The following is a 23,136-nucleotide window of genomic DNA, read 5'->3' as shown; positions in this document are numbered from 1 at the left end:
AATTCATAAAAATACATATCCAGTTTGAATGAGGAAGAACAATTATTGCCAGCACTAACAGTCAGGACACTACATCTCCCGGAGTTGGCGTCAGTGTGAGAGACGAGAGCAGTTGTTGATAAGAAATTGATGATATTCTATTAAATCTTTATACACATGCTGTCTGCTGGTCTTGTCTCGATTTACATTAATATCTTGCACCTATCGCAGCAAACAAGCAATGAAACTGTTGGAGTAAAATCCCCTAAAGAATGATTGTTATTGGAAAAATTCTTATGTGGTAATCAAAAGTAATCCTCATTCATCAAGACATTAAAATATGAGATATCAATATAAACAAACGACAGAACCTTTATTATTTTTGTCTATCAACAAAATGTGAAACTAGCTAAAGGTATTTACAACTTATATAACAGGCTTACCAACATTACATAAAATCTGATAAGGAGAAAATAACCATTTACTAGTCTATTATGATGCAGAGAGCGAATCATTAACAGCCCATTAGCTTTAGTTAATTTTGAAATCATCTGTGAATCATATACATTTTTGTGTTTGTGTACAATGAGTTTCCAAACACAGTGAAAGGTTTGGTGGCAGTCAAACATCCCTTGCACTATCAAATAAGATCACCGTTCATCACAGCTTATGTGTTCTAATCTAAAAATTTGGAGGATAAGAGTTGTAAATTTCAATAATTAACTTCTTCACATTTGTATGTATATCCTGCCAATATTATAGATAAAGCAGTGTCGAGATTTCGTGGGAATCCTCAAACATGTGAGAAGCATGTGTTACATTGGTGTGAAATGGCATCATGGGCTCCAGTTCCAGGACCTAATAATTCAACGACTGGTTTGCTTAACTTATACTAGAACTTCTAAAACTTGTAAGCATTGATTGTAATGAGAATCTGATGATAACAAACTGAAAAATACTTATTGCTTTGAAATACATGTATTAGTATATAAAGTTTAAAATATAGATCTTTTGTAACTGTACTTTCAGTTGATAACATGGGATCAAGCTAACAAATCTTTGAATAACTACACATATCTGCCGAGGCTTGTTGCTTTACACCAAATGAGCCTATGTAACTTCCACTAAAGTAAAAGGATTAAAAAATATCTTAAATTAAGATAAAAGTATATTTTAAGACCAACATCATAGGAATCACAAAAATACCAATATATTTAAGATTTTTTCGGGTAAAAACCTCAAAAATGTTAAGCTAACAATACATGAGTAAATTACATCCTGACTGTTGTACTAGCTGATTGTTTACTGGGATTCCAGCAGGGATGACAGGGGCAGATAACTTATATCTTTCATTATCTGTCCTATATAATGCACAAGGTGGACCTCCAGCATTATTACTTTACCATGTGCACATTTTAAATATATCTAGGTTGTCTCTTTGTCCTACTGTACTGTTGCTGGGTTTATAAACACTTTAATCAGAACTCTATAGAACAAGTGTATCTGAATGCCAAGGCAAGTGATGCTTCATTTACCGGCTGACACAATTCTGTCAGTATCAATTTCATTTTGCTGACACAGTTTTTAAACCTTTAAGATGTATTTTACAGAGTTTTCCTGAAACCCACCTACACTGTATATATCCTACTAAAAGCTAACTTGATCAGGAAATGTCAGCTTTCTTCTTTTCTTTTTCAAACAGCTCTAAATTGAGAACGGTTGAGCTGTATATACAATACACATGATTTGTAAAATAATTGTACCTGCATTTAGATAATTGACATTGCTTCACACTATGGTAGATCATAGATGGTCACAGAGTTTAACTGGAATTCGGCCATTTGACTTAAGATCACATCATATGGCCAAACTACCTGATTGTAAACTTGGATATCATGACGTTCTATTCCTGGATTCCGCATGCATCTTAAATTTTAGTCATTTTCTTAGTTCTATAGATAAACTTGATATAGATATTAGTCTCTACAAATTGACCTATTAAATGTTGATCTCAAACCTTTACTAGGTACAAACAACTTCATTATAATGAATTATACCTTACTTATCAGAACAGCTGATAGTTATACCGAGAAAGCAATACTGTAAAAGATTTATTGCACAAGTTCAACACAATGACAACATATGTCCTCTGGTATATGGCTAAATGCCATCTTATCAGTGCTATCTTCACTCTCACCATCAGATAAGTCTATTTTCAGCCAAGATCAACATGATCATTGTTATTATACAGTTGGTATAAAACAGGATATAAGTCACTCTTGTCTTGAATATAAAACCAGGAAAATTACTTATTACTGGTACAATTAACTGTCAGTTATATAAACTTATTACTGGTACAATTAACTGTCAGTTATATAAACTTATTACTGGTACAATTAACTGTCAGTTATATCACTTCCTACAAACTCGCTTGAAAGACAAAAACAAAACAAAAGAATCTACAAAAAAATCTAAAACTATGTAATTGTTTTAAATTGTATGATGAGTTATCCATTTGCTGATGATTACAGTAATTATTTATAAACCATGCACTATTACATTATAGGCCATGCACAATTTTATTTATAAACCATAAACTAATCCATCTACATGTATATACCATGCACTATTCCATTTCAAAACCATTAACTATTCGATTTTTTACCGAGCACTATTTCCATTTATAAACCTTACATGTACACCATTCAATTCATATGCCATGCACTATTTCATTTATAGGCATGCACCATATGCATTCTATCAATATAATGAGTGGCATACACCATTCCATTTATACGCCATGCACTATTCCATTTATATGCGTTATGCAATATTCTATTTATATACCTGGCATACACCATTCCATTTATATGCAATGCACTATTCCGTTTACACCATGCACTGTTTGAATGATTCTTAAAAATGCTGACAAATTGTCAACTATTTCTTTTTTAACATGATATAACGATACAATGAAATGGGTTAATTGACATTAATTTATACAATAACATACTGAAACATGTTCCATGAAATAAAAAGAAGGAAAGGGAAGAAATAAACTAGAGCTGATACAATACCACGATTGTATACATGTATATTCACTATAGGTTTTCTTGTCAAAACTACAACATGGCTTAGATACGGTATTCAATCCCAGGAGGACCGTTTTATCATAAAACAGAGAGCTTATCTGTAAGGATGTTTGTTTTGATATGTTTCTGCAATTTACATTTTGCTGGGAATAATTTCAAAATGCTGTTACTCTGAAGGCCTGAAACATATTCATGTCATTTCAAGAACATGGAGGAGAAAAGTTATGTTTGATAGGAGAACAAGCCCCTTTACACCATTGAAAAGTGACGGAAAAACAAGTTATAGGTAAGTGTACAGTTACCTTATTCATGGTCTGTTCCATCAGTTTTATCTAACAAATACCTTACCTCACAGAATGTATTGTAAAAATGTCAAGAATCCCGAGACGCATTTTAATCCAAGATTACAAGATTATTTATTTAAAATGATAATTAGTTAGACATTGTCTTCACAATGAAACCCAGATGAATTTCACTTAAACGTCTAAAATCCTTTGGTTTAGGAGATTTACAATCAAACAGACAAATAATGATGTTTAGAGATTCTTGTTTACTCTCTTAATGTCCTTGTTATCAGTTTAACCAAATTCCTTGGATACTCTTACTGTTATAAATCATTACGAATAAAGATGAGAAATACCTCTACCAGCAATTGGAGCCTTTAAACCACTCCCCGAGCTAAAAAGTTACCTAGGCTTCTAACACTGAAACTGTCTCAAAACTAATTCAAATGAAATATGACATTAAATGTGAAGAATTCTTTATGTTTTACTTCTACAGAAATATAACAAGGTTTTAAAACTTCTCTGTAAAGACATTTAGGTCCTTTTATCAAAGGGGAAGGCAGGCACTGTACTGGTATTTTATGTTAAAGTTTATCTTAACAGATGAAAAAAAAAGCCGGAATAGAACCCACATAAGAGTAACCTGTCAGATGTATAGAGGCCTTAGGAGGCCCAGATGTTCCTGTTCGAAAAAACTTAAAAATGACATATATACATGTATAGTCATATCATATTTATTCATAGGATTTATTTGTTATGACAATTTAACCAATGTTACAAAACCTAACTTTCTTTAAGGATTAACTTTAAAAAAACTTTTATTTTATGGAGTTACAACACACAAAAACAGAGAGTACTCTAAATAAACTGCAAAGCGGTTTATGATGAGAGTACATTCCGATTTACGGGATTAAAACTTCAAAGCATAAACAAGAGGCCCATAGGGCCTGTATTGCTCACCTGGTTGGACATGACCAAAACATCAAAATAATGTTCCTGTTCAATTCGTTAATACGTAGCTTTATTTGTCAATCTTGAACAATGCTATATATGGTTATAGTGCAGGGATCCCAACTGCTTAAAAGAAATAACGAAGTCCAGACTCTCTAAGGGTCTGAAGGACTTCAAGGATTGTTTTTACAACATGATTTTGTTTAAAGAAACTACATGTAAATCCCTTAGGGTGGAGAAAGATCCTTGGGCCTATTTTTACATCAGAATTGTGTTTATCCCTTAACGTCCAGCGATGCTATACATGGATATGGGATGGAGGGTCACAGCAACCATTTAGGCAAAATCTGTTCCCCTTTCCCCAAGGATATTCCAGACCAAATTGGTTCAAATCCATTCATAACTTTAGGACTAGTAGCAATTTAAATGATTCACCTCTATTTCCTTTCTTGGACCCTGCCCTTCCAGCCCCTGGGGGTCAGAGTATAAATGTATACAAACTCTTTCCCCCTTCCCCCAAGGATGTTCCTGACCAAATTTGGTTAAAATCCATTCAGAACTTTATGACTTGTAGCGATTTAAAGCATTAATCCCTATTTCCCCTATCAGGCCCCGCCCTTCATGGCCCTGGGGGTTCAGAGTAAAAATTTATACAAACTCAGTTCCCCTTCCCCAAGGATGTTCCTGACCAAATTTGGTTAAAATCCATTCATGAAAATTAATTATGACAAGAAGCGATTTGAAGACTAATCTATATTTCCCCTATTTGGCCCTGCCCCTCAGGCCCCTGAGGGATCAAAGCCAATATTTATATAAGCTCTTTCCCCTTCCCCCAAGGATGCTCCTGACCAAATTTGGTTCTAATTCATTCATAACTTTATGACAAGTAGCGATTTAAAGGATTAACCCCTATCGGGCCCCGCCCCTCAGACCCCTGGGGTTTCAGAGTAAAAATGTATACAAACTCTGTTCCCCTTCCCTAAAGAATGTTCCTGGCCAAATTTGGTGAAAATCCACACAATACTTTAGGACTAGTAGCAATTAAAAGAAAATGTTGACGGACTACGGACGATGATGGCATAAGCTTACTGGCCCGAAAAAGGTGAGCTAAAAATGAAGTTTGCCCAAACTAGTACAGACAACTAGATCGTAGATTTTTTTTGTTTGATTTTTTTTTGTCATTGTGGAACTTGCAATGAATAAATAAAAACACAAGGGAATTCAGAAAGAGCATTATTTTCTTTGTGTACAGAATTTACATGCCACAAATAATGATTTTTCTCAAATTACCTCTTTTTTTTAAAAATTATTTTTCAGACAGGTGCATAATTAACTCTCAACACTTCAAACTTTTGGCTATGTACAGTTGTATATTGTTTTATGGTTTGAATCTATTAACTGTTATAGTGATGTTTGGATTATAAAGTGAGCTTAATACAGTATATATTTATCAACTACATTATCTAAATGGGGACATTCAGGTAACATTTTAGCAATTTATTAAATCTTTTGAATCAATGAATGTTGAACATATTTTTAACAGTCTAGACCTTACTTTTAACCAAAGCTTGCTAACTAGTGTCCCATGTTATAAATGAGAATGATTTCTTTCATTGGTATTCAAATAAAGATTAATAACCTTCAAGATTAACTTTCTGTGTCTAAATTTCAAAGGCAGAAAGATATGGCTCACAGGGTTATCTATATAAGTCTGTATTATGTAAATATAGGGAGTGATTACTTTCTCTAGCCTATAGATACTTTCCAATGAAAAGACCTTAAGATGTAGATAGGTTGATATGGAATGTCAGGCATCAATCAATCAAGTGTCCACTGTAGAAATGAGTCCTAGCTACCTTTATAAATAAGACTTTGACACTAATGTCCTATACTGATATATGAAGGGTCCTGCCAGGACATCTGATAAAGCTGGTGAAGCATGATTAGTCCATCCAATAAACTAAAAGTTTACAGTCATCAGTAATATGTGGATTGGACATTGTAGGTCATTGTGTTCTGCTTCAAAAACTTAAGACTTACAATTAGGTTTGTTTGTATAATCTCATCTAACTCATTTTCAATAAAAAATGAAACATATGTATGTTTTACAAGCATTTTCATGTTTTTTATCAATCATACAATTAATGGTATGATGGAAAATTTCATTTCTTGGCTATTTTCCCAAAATGAATACAAGAAAATCTTTGCATTAAAATTCGTTAAAAACCACCTAGCAAACAATCAAACATCCCAGCTCTAAACATTTGGTTGTTTGCATAAAGTGCAATAATTACGCTTTAATCATTTGTTTCCTTGGTTACAGGAAAATTCTCAAAAATACAAAGCACTCCACACCAAAAGGCACCACTAGACCAATGCATGTAACAGGTTTCATTAAGTTTTGGAGTTACACTTCCGAAACTGCAATATTTAGGATTTTCACTATTTGTTTCCATGGTAACAGAAAATTATAAAACATACAAAGCAGGTTTTGTGAAATAATTTTTAAATTGGTTTTGGATTTACGCTGGGAATAATTAAAAGAATTAACATGTGAAGTTCATGAGGAATCAATCCTAAATAGAATACTTAGTTACTGCAGGATAGTTAGTACTGTTGGTGTTCTACTTGAAAGTGCCAGAACCGATTCATATTAACTCACTCACTTGTTATGTAATGAATTGGGTGTTTTAAAAAAATTTAGTAGAATACATGTGTGTCATTTTGTCTAAATATTGTCAATTTAAGTACACTAGTACCAAGGCCAGGTAAAACATGAAAGGCAATTATGCTAACAGGTGTATATGTCATATGTGCATGGTATGATTAATTACTTGTTATCAACAAATGGACTTAGTTATCAAACGTGCATGTCATGCTGGGTTTTTGAGACTGTATAGTGTGTCTAATAATCACTATGCCTTTAAAATTGATAGCTTTATTTTTTTTAAATGAAACTGCCAGCTAAGTTAGTATTTGAATTGATGGAGTTACTGATAAACCAACGACTGACAGAAGTAAGACACCAAATTCTACATAATGATATAAGAAAATAGTGAAAAACAATATCTAGACAAGCAAAGCAAATTTATCCATGTCATTTTGACCAAAATACCAAATAAGGTTTGTTCAATATGTTGGCAGGCCATCATCATGAACATTTCTTTTTTCAAGTGTAAGAAAGGCTATGTTTAGTAGATTGAAACTCAGCAAGCATGGTTTGATGTATTCAAGCTAACACTGTTGATGAAGTGAAATTTCATCCCTCCTTGGAGAGATAGGCCAGCATAACACATTTAATTGAAATAGTTTTACATGGATGTCTGTGTACACACATATCTGGGTGTGATATCAGTACAATGCCAGTGATAAAATCAAAACATGCACATGTCATAAATTATAAAAACAATGAACAGTATATGACAAGAAGATTAAGTGCATAAAAATCAACAATATACATTCTATAAATATTGAAGTTGTAAACTTCATGTGCTTGAAATTAATGTGTAATTGGCAAGATTTTTCTATTTTCCTAAAGAATAAAAATCATCCAATTCCTAGCCTTCCTTGGGAGTGAAGATTGGAGTTAATCCAATATTATTTTATCTGGTGTTGTACCCAACTGTTAGATAGCTAGACATATTCTGTCTTAGTTGATAACCTAGCTTTACATGATGATATAAAAATCAGTTTTCAATTTTTCCCCAATGTTGATAAAGTGTTGGTAAAGATAAGTCAGAATACATACTGTGATTACATCAGTAAGAGGAGGATTCTGACAGAAAATCACAAGGTTTTAGATAACAGCTTAGGACTAGCTTGTCATGACCTTGCAGTTGTATATACCTGTATTATATTATAGATAGCAGTTTTCTTCATCTGTACTCATGCCTCTGTAACTTTCAAATAGTTATAAAATGTTTGTTAGTTTGCTGGGCTTATCGTTCCATGACAGCCAGGGCAATTTTGAGGTTAGGTCTCCTTGTAGTAGTTGGTAACTACCTCACAAAGCAACATATGAGGGGCCCCATCACATGACATCCAAAGCAATTAGAGTTAAGTGTGTTGCCCAAGGACACAACCATGACAGCACATATTAGCCTGTTTCTCAGCTTCATGAGAAAAACACAAACCGACAATGTAGGGAGTGTGGAACCACCACAGACCATGAATCTTCGCCTGAGGTTACATGGCAGATGCTCTAACTGACTAAGCTAACATTGACTACAGGTACCAACCTCAGGGAAAAACAATGTATTACATATTACAATGTACTGCATCATGTTTCCTCTAACCTCTGATAGAACAGTATCTGATCATACTAGTCATTAAAGTAATGATTTGAAGTTCTTATAATATAAGCTGCTATGTCACAGCAATATAACTATTATAGTGCTTCACTGACCTGTCAGTGTTCTAGTTTGTCTAATAGCACTGGATTTTTCCCTCTGTTGTTTGATATGCTTATCTTAAAAAGGTTATAGCAAACTTTGTGATAAAGAAAGAAGGGGTTGATACTATATTGACTTTCTTAAAACTTCATGTTAATATAATTAAAGTATTTTGTGTTTATAAATTACATTAGTATCATATTTCAGTTATTGTCATATTGTGGTAATGACCACAGGAGTTATTCCCCTTGTTATGGAACCCTCTAAGCATGGAGGAGATAGAGTGACTTTCTCTGTCAGCTGGATCTTGATAATCTTGCCTGCTTTTAGTGTAGATTTGTTTATTTCAGATTGTGTGTCAATCATACACTGTGTGTCTTAACCCGAACTGTGTGTACAGAAGGGCAGACCTGTGTGGCTATCTTTGTGTATGTATTTCGGTGTTTATAATCAGGTATCATTAGTTGGTAATAAATTACTACAATACCTCACTTTCTATTGCATCTTTTTTTCTCTTAATCATTGGAGGCTGGGTTAATGATGACCGAAGGGTTGCTAGTTTGACTCCTGGCACAAGCACTTTGTGAATCCAAATCAGTATCATTATTTTTCAGTTTAAACTTAAACTATGGTCCTCATACTACACTAAGACTAACTACAAAGTTACATAAAACTAACTACAAATATAAAATTGGGTAAGGGTGGAAGAGAATTTAACAGGAAAGAAATGTCTACTGCTGCCTTGCCAGAGAAGTGATTAGATGTTCTAATTTTTCTTTTTGATATCAAAACAAAATTTTTATAAATGACAAGAGATCCCAGAGGGACCTTGGCGCCCACCATTGAATGATCTTTATAGGTTCCATGTCAGATTGATCTTTTCTCTACTTTTCCCTTCCTCAGAAACAGCCCTCTAGTACTTTTCAAACAAGGGGAACCTATATATAAAATTAAAGATTTGGCGATAATGGCCGTCTGTCGGCCATGTTGTTTTCGGATTGGTCCCAAAATGCAATACCAGGGACCAAGGGGACCTGCATATGAAATTTGAGGGAGATCCCTTCAGTACCTTCTGTAAAATAACGATAACAAACTTCAATTGTCAAAATCCAAGATGGCTGCCAGTCGGCCATGTTGTTTTCTGACTGGTCTCAAAATCTTATATGCATAATTAGGGATCGAGGGCAACCTACAAATGAAATTTCAGAAAGATCATTTTAGCAATTTCTGAGAAATAGCAATAACAAACTTCAATTGTCAAAATCCAAGATGGCTGCCTGTCGGCCATGTTGTTTTCTGATCAGTGTCAAAAAGCAATATGCATAACTAGGTAGTGAGTGGAACCTACATATGAAATATGAGAAAGATCCCTTCAGCACTTTCTGAGAAATAGCTATAACAAACTTCAATTGTCAAAATCCAAGATGGCTGCCTGTCGGCCATGTTGTTTTCTGATCAGTGTCAAAAAGCAATATGCATAACTAGGCAGTGAGTGGAACCTACATATGAAATTTGAGAAAGATCCCTTCAGCACTTTCTGAGAAATAGCTATAACAAACTTCAATAGTCAAAATCCAAGATGGCTGCCTGTTGGCCATGTTGTTTTCCGATTGGTCTCAAAATGCAATATGCATAATTAAGCACCAAGAGGAACCTACATATGAAATTTGAGAAAGATCCCTTCAGTCCTTTCTGAGAAATAGCGATAACAAACTTGAATTGTCAAAATCCAAGATGGCTGCCTGTCGGCCATGTTGTTTTCTTATTGATCTCAAAATGCAAAATGCATAACTAGGAACCAAGGGGAACCTAGATATGAAATTTGAGAAAGATCCCTTCATTACTTTCGGAGAAATAGCGATAACAAACTTCAATTGTCAAAATCCAAGATGGCTGCCTGTTGGCCATGTTGTTTTCTGGTTGGTCTCAAAATGCAATATGCATAATTAAGCACCAAGGGGAACCTATATATGAAATTTGAGAAAGATCCCTTTAGTACTTTCTGAGAAATAGCGATAACAAGAATTGTTTACGGATGATGGTGGGCTAAAAAGCTTCAAAATGTGCCTTGATATTTGACCCAAAAGAACTTGACATTTGATCAGTTTATTTACAGTTTAATTCCAACAGACTCTTCTTCATAATGTTATAACAAGATGTTCATCTGTGAAAAAGTACAAAATTTGACTTCCACCTTCCACACAGTGACACTAACTTTTGGTATCTTATCTCCCTGTTTAATTTCTACCTTTAATTTTGACCTTTGTTACCTAACTGTTGTTTAATTCCAACCAACTTTGCTTAATTATATCACAACAAAATGTTCATCAGCGGAAAGGTAAAAATAATGCCTTGACTTTTAAACTACAAGCCTTGACTTTCAATTTGGTTAATTTAACCGTCACCTTCCCCACCATGAAGGTTCCCCCTTGATACCACTCTGCCCTAGATACCCGCCAGCAAAATATCAGTCTGAAAATAGGTCAAGCTCATTTATATGAGGAAACCTTTATTTACTCTTCCCCAAGATCCTTCTGGTCAAATATCAGTCCTCAGCTGTTTATAGTTTTCTAGAAGAAATTAAATATTGACAGATGACAGACACCCACACATACACCATACATTTGTGTCATGTGAGCTAACAATGATTGAATGAGAAACAAACATACACCAATTTCTATAACCAAATTGTGTCAAAAGGAACAACAGAAGCTAATCTACAAGGCAAATTTCAGGAAGGCAAAGGTAACCAAGGTACATTAGAAATTAACAAAATTGGAAATCTTGCAATTAAAACTTTATAAATGTCCTCACCATGTTACATTATCTAAAGGATTTTAATCATGAATATGTACAGTGGAACTTCGATAACTCGAACTCGGATAACTCGAATACCCCGCTTAACTCGAAGTACCTCGCTGGTCCCGGCCGAATTCTCTCTTTATCTTAGTAAAAAAAACTCGGAAAATTCGAATTCGGATAACTCGAAAAACTCGGATAATACGAAGTAAAAATTTGGTCCCAACAATAAAAATCCTACTTGAAATGTTCGAATAACTCGAAGTATAATTTTCGTCGATCGGTGGCAAATGCCGACATTTTTTAAGAGCTAACTTCCGTTTGTAATACTGAACATATCGGCACTACTAACCTACATGCTATTATAAGTGTTTCATAAATTCATAAAAGAAATTGTCGGTTGAATCTTATAACAACAAGTCTTGGTGATAAAAAGTACTGCTGTACTTACATCAGGTAATTTCCCAAGGCGGTCGCCGATATCAGTACACACGATAGTCAACAACTCATCTACCCGTTCGCTCAAGCGGAACTAATCTCTGACACACCGGTAGATCTACCCGGCTGATGTTTTTACAGGTGTAGAAATGACACAGTCACCGGCGCCTATTAAATCTTTAAACTGCTGAAACAATAGCGTAATTACTGCCGAGGTGTTCAGAGTACAACTGTAACGGTCAGTGCTGTCTATTAAATCGGATAAAACGCCAACTCAGTTACAGTAACATTTTATACTTCCGGTGCTAATACACATGGAAATGGTGTGGTTATCAATAAAAAGTAAGTAGGCCGATCAAACAGTATTTTATATATGTCCAATAAAAGGTAATGGTTCTGTTACGTTTTGTATGCAATCTGTGTTAAACTTAAACGGTTATTTGTTTTGACATTAATAACTTGTTATTTTGTCGAATTCCGTTTTATGGTTTACCTTTTGCAAACATGACTTGCACATCAGATCGTTATTGAAGTGACTAAGTGAAAGAAACTTTATCGTGACTGTATATCGGCAAAACTACACCAAATTACAAGTGACATAACGAAACATTACATATATATTTACATGTATTGACCAGTCTTCACACTAAACTGATGAGCGACAGAGCGAAGTTATAATGATTATATAATGTTGACAAATATTGACCAAACTTTTCACCAAAAACGATAACTCGCTTAATTCGAACACTCGGATAACTCGAAGTTTTTTCGTGGTCCCGTCGACTTCGAGTTAACGAAGTTCCACTGTACTTTTAATTTCTGGTATATTAGAATTTTAGATGCACTTAGGAGCAACACAGCGATGTATATAGTACTAGTAGTAATAGTTTTAGGCACCAAGCTGCAAGTGTTTAGAATTCACTCCCTGATCATGTGCCTAAATCACTTCTTTCAATTATCATAGAGCTGTGATCAGGCAGTAAAATGACTAGCAGATGTGCGGTTTGTAGTACCTGTCGTTGGTTTTGTCCTGTTTTCTCAATTTTATGTTCCTACATGTACTAGTTATTAGGAAAATTAATTTATTTTTGTTTGTTTTTACATCAACAAATATTTTAGTTTAATTTGATGTGATTCTACTCAAGAACTTCAATATATTTATTGTTTGCATTGCTCCTTGCATCTTTTAACTAACCTAGCTTTGTGTACATCTTATGCTTTATAAACTGTTATTTTTAACTAACCTAGCTTTGTGTATGTCTCATGCGTTATTTTAACTATTCTAGCTTTGTGTATGTCTTATGTTTTATATACTGTTATTTTTAACTAACCTAGCTTTGTGTATGTCTTATGCTTTATAAACTGTTATTTTAACTAGCCTAGCTTTGTGTACCGGTCCCCGTTATGTCTCATGCTTTATAACCTGTTATTTTTAACTAATCTAGCTTTGTGTATGTCTCATGCTTTATAAACTTATTTTTAACTAATCTAGCTTTGTGTATGTCTTATGCTCTATATACTGTTACAACTTCTATTAAAAATGTCTTGTGTGCTTAAATCTGAAACATATGTACTTTCTATATGGAGTATTATCAGTTTCTGCTATATTTTTACAGTTACATTATTATTATCAATTACATTGTTTAACTGTGTGTACATATATTATATGTTCTAATGAAACTGAACCGTGGGTGTGGTATCAGTTGGTAGTTCTTGGTAGCGTGCAGTACCCACCATCCAAGTCACGGCTTCTGTCAATCTTTATAAACTTGTATATATATGAGTATAGACTTCAAGTCTAATTTATTAGCTTATCCAATAACCATTCAGATAAGTAAAAGAAGACTTAAACCAGTAATAAAAATTAAAGCATGTATTATTTAGAACTCAAAAAGACACTACACATGTTGAGTTTAAAATGCAATACCTACAGTTCCTCATTATTGATAAATGACGCTGACAATGTATATATATGTGGTCACCAGAAATAACCTCAGGTGTATACAAGACATTACATGTACTTTTCAGTTATGAGACAGAAAGGCCATATGCTGTGCTCTATTTCAAAATAATGACTTTCAATGAAAGGGAGACAACCTACTCTGTTTGATAATGTACCTTTCATACATTATCTAATCAAGTGGTACACAACTTGATGAAATAAATACAGACAACTCAAAGAAGCCCATAGCCACACTTTAGAAGCTAGTGAGAGCCTTAACTAACCAATATTAAAATAAATACAGGCAACTCAAAGAGGCCAAGAGCCAAACTCTAGAAGCTTGTAAGTGTCCAACCTAACCTCAATATATATAAACAGCCACCTAAAAGAGGCCAAGAGCAGCTCTCAATAAGCTTATGAGTGTTTAACCAAACATAATGATGAATAGACAGACAATTTGAAGAGGCCAAGAGCCTCATCCTAGATGCTTATGAGTGTCTAATCCTTCAAACTAATGTCCTTTACTGACCCCAGCTGAAAATAGTAACTATGACCTTAACATCGATCCCAAAATCTTGAAACACAAACTTGATCTGTAGCTACTCAAAGTGAAGTTACATACAGTAAAACTCATTTGTGTCAACAAGCTTAAATCGAATACATTGGACGAGTCGAATGTTTCGTTCAGTCCCGATTTTTTCCCTTCTTTATCATAGTAAATTAAACACGGATGATTCGAACACTGTTGAATCCAATATTGCGGTTGTGTCGAATATATTTTGTGGTCCCTCCCTTCAAAACTATACCAAAATTTCCATTTTTGTGTAAAACATCAAAAGCGTTATGCTTTCTCAGGTAAAATTTGCCGACATCGGCCTGATTGACCGAGTGTGACTGATCAGCCATAATGGTGTTACCAGCGCCTATTGTTAGTTTCTGGCTGTCACTCGCACATCATCCCATTGTTTATACAGATGCACAGGTTAAGGTAAATGTTAAGATGTACATAACTTAGAATAAAATGTACACATTTTTGTCTACAAACCATAACATCATGACCTGCTGTGTTCTGCTTACTGTTACACATGGCCGCCGAAATATATAAGGAAAAAATAAACGATAGATTACATATATATCTTCCACCCAACACATGCACAGTAAAAATACTTGTCTGTCATTGATTTATTTATCTATGCCTAAATTCTGAATACACTGATGTAATAGTAACAATAATATATATATGCAGGATGTTTTTATTCTGTATTAAACATTGTGGTATGATCATGCAGCCAAAACACTGACCATGCCCTTCACCTTTTATACAACATCAGCATGCGTCAATCAAATTTTTCTAAACTGTTTATTGTTTCATGTTGTTTAATTGTAGAATAATATAAACAGATTTTAAGAGAAACAATGTGAATACAATATATTCATTAATGTTCTTATAACGTATGCATCGTTTTCATAGAATATTATGCTGTAATGTGTGGCAAAGATAATTTTACCCATGTATTTTGTTTTGATCTGTAACCGTGCACGATATTGTTTATTAGATAACAAATAATTATTATCATGAACAAATAATTACTTTGTTATTATTTATTGCTTAATTTTGATTATTTTATCAAGCACTTGTTTGGCATATAGCCGATGATACTCAGGTATTTTGTCTCCGTATACAAATGGACATGGATAAGTTGAACCATTCAATAAGTAGAATATTTTGCCTGGTCTTGTCGACTTCAACTTATCAGAGTTTTATTGTACCAACTTTCAACAACATACCTTAAAGCATGGCTGAGGAAAATGTAGAAAACTGAGTGGACTGACTGACAGACGGGGAGGAAATCTATAGTCCCCCTAGTTTTACTAGGAGGGGACTATAAATTAAAAGACAACCCAAAGAGGCCAAGAGCTAAACTCTAGAAGCTTATGATTGTCTAATCTAACATAATAAACCACTAATATGGTCTCATGCTATAAGACATCAGGAGAGAATGTAATAATCTGGCTGGTACCCTCACCCCTATATTTTTAAAGTTTTGCCTTGGGCGGAGAACTAGCTGCCCACTGATTGGCTTGAGGTCCCCATTGAACCTCATAGCACTAGAGTTGTTTTCGTGAAGGAACTATGATATAGTTCCAAATAAACTACATAAATAAATATTATAAATTCTGCACAATTGATGGAAACATAAAAACCATCATGAACCACAAGAAGGAGTCCTAAATACTATTAGTTACTCTCTATTATACTTCTAAGCTGAGTTGAGATGTAAGAAGAAAGATTGAGCCGTGATGCACTTGTACATTTTTCTGTCTCTGAAGTCTCCCATTTAATATATTACTATGGGTTGGTATTCTTTTAATGTGGACATTTACATGACAGGGGATATTTACGTTAATTACAAGGAGTCCTTTTGTTCACGAAAATTTCACTAGCTCATATTATTTTGAAATCAATCTGCGTAAGATTGAACTACAAACGAAGGTAGATCGATAGTGAAAATTACTCCCATGCATACAGTTTACATATTAAAATCGTGCACCAACGTTACACAGAAATTAATTGAATTGACGTGTGATACCTCATCTAGGTATTGGAAGTACTATGAATTTGAATTAGTGTTTCACTCGTTGGGCCACACTAAAATACGCCATAGGGAAATATACGCCATAGGTACGCCATAGGAGTTTTTCGCACGCCATAGCAAAATGTAACCGATATATACACAAAATAACTTGTTTTTTTCATTGATATACCTATTTTACAGGTTCTGATAAAGTTTCATTTCAAACAAATGTGTACTTTGTAAGAAAATCGGTCTTATTTGCGTAGTCAGTTTCAAGCACTATACGCCATACGTGTTTATGCACGCCATAGCAAAGTTCAAGGGTTGTTTCTGCAAAATCAAAGAATTTTTCACATTGTATGTGTATTATACATGATTTAGTAAAGATTCATGAAATAAAAATGTGTACTTTGTAAGAAAATCGGTCTTATTTGCGTAGTCAGTTTCAAGCACTTTACACTACTAGATCCTCTACAGTACGCCATACGTGTTTATGCACGCCATAGCAAAGTTCAAGGGTTGTTTCTGCAAAATCAATGAATTTTTCACATTGTATGTGTATTATACATGATTTAGTAAATATTCGTGAAATAAAAATGTGTATTTTGTAAGAAAATTGATGTTTTTGTCTATCGCAATTTCAGGTCGATTTCAAGGGAAGTAACTCTTGCAAAATGATTAGAAGGACACTATTAATTGGTATATATATGAAACCAAAGATATATGTTGACATCTCTGAAATGATATATATATTATATATATATATAAATTATGTAATTTAATACAGAAAATATTCTGAAATTTTCAGAAGATGAAAGATGGAAGCATGGAAGATATTAATCTATATTTGAAATAATAAAATAATTTTTGAATTGAAATGGAAGCATGTATTGTACAGACATTATTACACTACACCAGAGACATATATATATATATACATCTGTATATATGTCTCTGACTACACATAATATCATACATGTATTAAAACAACTTCAATTTCAAAAGGAATCACACAATAAAAGTTTTATTTTCAACATTTTATTTTGTGTGTTTTTTTTCTTTTTTTTTTTTTCATTGATTTCATAAAATCTTTTAATGTATACAACTTATTAAATAGTGACACACTTAAAGTATGCATGTTTCATAACATTGTAACAATTTTTCCACTGGCAGCAATGTTTCCATCATCAAGGTACACTAGTATTTGTTGTTACAAGAATACTGAACACTTTTCATTACCTTTACCTGTACAGTTAACATCAGTCCAAATACTTAATTCATGTGTTAATGAACTTAGTGATTCAATGCTGTTCACATATACACATAATCCAAACCATTAAACAATTTGTGAACAGTGTTTTTCATTATTAATGAGAGTGGTCAAATAATGTGTTGTTTACTTAATGAATTAATATTCTCTAATAAGTGTTCACAATTACATCACATTGAATAGTGTGTAAACATAGATACTCATAAACAGGTTGATGAAGGGTGTTGATAAATGAACTTAAAATCAGGACATTCCATGAGCAATTAAAGAAAATAAGTTATTAAAGGTAATTAAGCTGTCCCTGCATTGTGTCAGATGGTATAAATAAGACCCTTTTCAATTTCTGTTCATTCTATTACCTTCCCCCTACAAAGAAACATTCATACTCATCTATTACCCAGCAATGGCCAAGTTTGCAGTATTTGGGAGCAGCTATGTTACTCGTCTTGAGAGATATTGTCATGGTGATCTTAAGGTAAATAATGATAGCAAATGTGTTTGAGAATAGAATAAATATCAAAAACTCTCTTTGTTGGGTAATTCCCAAAATGCAAGTAATATTAAAAAAAAAAACAATAATAATAACTGTCAAAGTTGGTATTTGAATTTAATTTTTCAATCTTGTTCACTAATATGAAATATTATGCTTATTCATACTATTGTTTCTTATGCAGGTTCCTGGCACCGTCAGATTCTTCGGGAAGGGTGGCATTCGTTCTGATTCGATTCCAAGACAACTACTTAGAGACCTGATAGAGTACAACCCTGATGTTGTACTCATCCAACTAGGAGGAAATGACATCTCAGCGACATCATCCCCCAACGACATTTTCCAGAGACTTCTGACACTGCAGGTGGACCTACATCATGCTGGAATTCAGGAGGTGTACTTTACAGAGATTGTGCGACGTGGTAACTTTGACAAGTCCCCAGGCCTGACAGCGACGTCTTTTGAGAAACAACGGAAGAAGATAAATCGACTACTGCTGACTAGACTGAGTTACATCAAGATTAGAGTTAACTTTCCAGAGGACTATGACCGTGACCAAGTGCATTTCAACGACTCAGGACTCAGGACCCAGTTCCATGCTTTGAGACGACCATTTTTTGCATAATTGATTGAAATTGATAAACACCTTTTATTATGTCATGTTACGCTTTGTAATTTATAATATGTTTCAAGCATTTAATCTTAAAAATGATTGATTTATTGATAATGGGTAATAGAGACAATGTTATAAAACATATACTTTAAGTGTGTCACTATTCGCTAGATTTGAAAATTTATGACATTGTAAAATAAATAAAAAGGTTGTATTAAATTTATGTAATTCATTTTGAAATAGAAGCTGTTTTGATATATATTATGTATATTGTTATAATGTATGTCATATGTTTCAATATTTAATCTGTTGAAAATGAAAATACACATGCATCATAATTCTATGTGTACAATAATGATTTCTTTAAATATATCATTTGTAGATTTGATAGTAACATGAATTTGACAAATTAATATTTTTATTTTACTACAAAAAATAAATAAGTTTTCAGTATTTAATTGCAACTGGTCATTTCTAATAATATATGATTATATCACAATTTATATTTGTTTATGTTATTTGTATTACTAAATACAAATTGTTTTACAAATGTTGTATATATTACATTATGATTTGTGTTTTCATAAATAAATAGGCCAGTGTTTCATAGTGAGTCAAATATTGTGTTGTTCATTTTGTAAGTGTAAGAGTTACTTCCCTTGGGATTGACTCGGAAATCGTGATGGACAAAATCATCGTTTTTCATACAAAATACACATTTTTATTTAATGACACTTTTACATCTCATGTATAATACATATACAACGATGAAAAAACATTGATTTTGCAGAAATAACACTTTGATTGTTCTATGGCGTGAATATACACGTATGGCGTATTTTAGTGTAAAGTGCTCTCACCTGGCTGCGCAAACAAGATCGATTTTCTTACAAAGTACACATTTTTTTTCAATGAAACGTCATCAGAACCTGTAAAAGGGACATACCAACGCAAAAAACAATTCATTTTGTGAATCTATCGTTTCTATTTTGCTATGGCGTGCGGAAAACCCCTATGGCGTACCTATGGCGTATAATTCCCTATGGCGTATTTTAGTGTGGCCGCACTCGTTCGGGTTTTCCCATCTGTTATGTACACAACAGTATTATATTATATTGCATATGCAATTTAATACCACAAATATTAGATACTTCACAAATTCCTCTAATTATTTCTCTTTGTGGGTTTATTTTGTAAAAATTCCCTTGTCTGCTACTTATATATAGTGCCATACTTTTTTGAGAACTACATAATTTTTTATTTGTTTGGGCCGTATGTCTCTGCATTTTAGTTCCATTTTGTCTATCTGCCGCATCATGCGTATCATGTATCATAACTTGTGTTAACAGAGTCTCGGCATTGGTTAGGTCACAGAAAGTTTAAAGAAATAGAATAAACAGATTATGCGGCACAATGCCAGTACAGTATATAGTACAAGTGCCTTCATTGGCTCGGGTTACAGTTTTTCAAATGCAAGAAAAATAAATAATTCAATCATCGTCCGATTCGTTGTAAATTGCATTTGGAACCGTGAGACATTACAGAGATGACAAAAAATAAACTCTACAAGATTAGATGCACATGGATAAATTACCTGAGGTTTTATTATCTATATTACTGCTAAACCAATTCGTTAAACATGATGTGGCTCCGCGGTCCAGTCGTGGACAACAATATCAACGGAACGTCACATGGATGAGAGATACTCGTCGTTTCGTAGGACAATAATTGCTACTCTTACCTTCAAAGACATCGCAGGATTACTATAGTCTTTAAAATGACGTCTTTAAGCAGTTCTTTTGTCTACAAAGAATATGCTGTCACTTCACAAACAGCCTGTCAAGATCTCATCGTTCGGCTATCTTCTTGCGGAAATGCGCCTAAGAGACACGGATTTTTCACAGCCAATGAAATTTGTGTAAAATGTCTTCGTCACATAAACGCTTCATATAAGAAGTGCACTTTTATCATTTATTTGAATCTAGGCTAACACTAACATTAATAAGAAAAACTCTACAATGGACAATTTAACCCACCATCATCATATGGTGGACATTTTCCATTTCGTCCATAATTGATAAACAAGTAAACAAGTATTAGGCCTGACGTTAGCTTCCCAAAAACTAAAAGGGTTAAATTCTACTAGATTAGATCTACATATAAGTTTCCTCTGGCCCTGACACCATGTCTGGTGTATTATGGTGTCAGGGCCAGAGGAAAGTCGGGTTTAGAGAGGGCTATCAACACCAATATTTATTACAGTTAACAGATTTATAGTGAAGTTAGTTCAAATTTTCTGATGATTTTACTATGATGAATCGGCTTTAAAAGCAATATTATTAAACATAAGAACCCTTCAGATAAGCTTTAAAAGTGATTTTAACATCAGAGCCCTTCGGATTACTGTGAAGTTGGAGATAGATGGATTCATGTAGAAGCTCACGAATATGAGAGATATAATTTGGTTTAAGTGCATTTCACCAGCAGACAAACCTCCCAGTTCTGTATTTTCTCTCATATCCCTCTGATTTTATCCTTTTCTGGCCATGACCAAATAAAACAACAGCACCACCATGAGTGGAATAGCAAAACAATGTCAGACAATATTGTATGTACATTCAGATTTCTCTGATTTTATCAATTACATTTTGTTTGCGATTCCCCAATAAGTACCTCTACGAATGGTGCCATCACAGGAAGGGGCTGCAATAGCTCAGTCAGAGCGCCTGCCATGCAACCTCAGGTGAAGATCCGAGGGGAGTGGTTCAAACGCTCCTTACCCATGTTGGTTTTTGTTTGGGAGAAAGGGACCAGTCTGTGCAGCTGAGTGTTGTGATTGTGTCCTTGGGCAAGACACTTTACCCTAATTGCTCTGGATAGCATGATAAAACCTCTGGTAGGTTGTTCAGTGAGGTAGTCACTAACTAATACAAGGAGACCCTGCCTCAAACTGACCCTGGCTGTTCCCCGGTTGATAAACCCAGCAAACAAACAAGACATCACAGAGAGCAGGTAACCAATCACAATTTGTTTGCAAATAATTTCCCCAATAGTACATGTACCTCTATAAATGGTGACATCACATACAGCAGGTAACCAACCACTGCATATAAATAATGAATATTTATATCCATGTGTAATGCCTATAATATGGCTGCATGCATGGTACAGCAACCAATATTATGCTACCATCCTTCGATAGCAGCAAAAATCACAATATGAACCATAGAAGGCATATACTGGGGGGTATTATAGGAGTAAAATTTGGCAAGTTGGTACCTGGAGCATTGTCGGGGACCTATTAGACTGCTCTTTCCCAAAATGTACCTGGGATAGAGTACATTAGAGTTCCTCATTTGAATGACCTTGACCCAAGACCTAAATTTCCTTTGGTGACCTCGAGATCTAGAAGGCCCACGATACTCCTGGCCAGTAGGCCCTTCCTATGGAGTGTACTGAAATTTCCTCATACCAATGACCTTTACACATTTTCAAGGTAACATGGCTCAAATAAATTAAAAACTTTCAGAATCTTCTTCTAAAGGTCCAGAAGATCTAAATTCTTGTTTTTGTATTTTGGGAAAAAGTGCTATCAATATTGCCTCATAGAGTTGACCTTGACCTAATTTCAAGGTCACAGGGGTGAAATAAAGAAATTTCTTTGATATTAAATCTTCTTCTAAATTTCTGGAAGACCAAGGATACTCATGTTTGGCCAATAGGTATCTGCTATTATGTGTTATGAAGTTTATTCATACCAATGGCCTCGACACATTTTCAAGGTTTTTTTTAGTTAAACCTGTAAAAAAATACCAGAATCTTCTTTTTAGGTCCAGAAGACCTAGTAGCATAAAATTATGACAATGTAATTGGCTACCTAGAACAGTGCTATTTTTGAGTTTGATCTGCCCAAGGGAACTGGAGTTATCGCACGGAAACCTTTGTGTGGACACTGCTGCCACCGACATAGCGATAACTATAAGAAAAGAATTGGTGTCCAGCAATGCTATATATTGTTATTGGATGAGTTCTCAAAAAGATGTCGTTTATATCAACAGAGCCAAATTGCTCCCTTTTGGCTCCACCAGTCATCCCCAGGTTTTAGCTTTTTGAATCCCCACCTCCTAGGGATGCAACCAGTCATATATGAACAATATCCATCTCTTAGTTCCAGAAAAGAAGTCTTTTCTAGCAATGTAGCCAAATTGCCCCCTTTTGGTCCTGCCCCTCAATTTGTAGCTTATGAGTGATATCCATTACTAGGTTCCAGAGAAGAAGTTGATTATAGCAATATAGCCAAATTGCTCCCTT

The 23,136-nt window shown here is 34.1% G+C and overlaps 2 protein-coding genes across 2 annotated transcripts in view; one reads left to right on the top strand and one right to left on the bottom strand.

The window, feature by feature from the left end:
* The window catches only part of LOC117325479 (ankyrin repeat domain-containing protein 29-like), a 43,748-nt gene extending 23,057 nt beyond the window's left edge, over nt 1-20,691 (bottom strand). The window contains exon 1 of the mRNA XM_033881703.1: nt 20,567-20,691. Coding sequence (XP_033737594.1) covers nt 20,567-20,578 — 12 coding nt within the window. The 5' untranslated portion in view covers nt 20,579-20,691. The remainder of the gene's footprint in view (nt 1-20,566) is intronic.
* On the top strand, nt 17,964-19,829 carry LOC117325480. Its single transcript, XM_033881704.1, has 2 exons — nt 17,964-18,197; nt 18,397-19,829. Exons 1-2 carry the CDS (start codon nt 18,126-18,128, stop codon nt 18,835-18,837), a joined length of 513 nt encoding a protein of 170 aa, XP_033737595.1. The 5' UTR covers nt 17,964-18,125; the 3' UTR covers nt 18,838-19,829.
* Nucleotides 20,692-23,136: the final 2,445 nt, after the last annotated feature.

The sequence above is a fragment of the Pecten maximus genome, chromosome 4 (genome assembly GCF_902652985.1).
Source record: "Pecten maximus chromosome 4, xPecMax1.1, whole genome shotgun sequence".
In the NCBI taxonomy this organism is placed as follows: domain Eukaryota; kingdom Metazoa; phylum Mollusca; class Bivalvia; order Pectinida; family Pectinidae; genus Pecten; species Pecten maximus.
The sequence above is the reverse complement of the archived record's forward strand: the minus strand, read 5'-3'. Positions and strand labels throughout refer to the sequence as shown.

Coding starts and splice junctions, on each gene's coding strand:
- LOC117325480 (XM_033881704.1), top strand. CDS start 18,126: ATGGCCAAGTTTGCAGTATTTGGGAGCAGCTATGTTACTCGTCTTGAG. Junction 18,198..18,396: donor ATTGTCATGGTGATCTTAAG/GTAAATAATGAT, acceptor TTTCTTATGCAG/GTTCCTGGCACCGTCAGATT.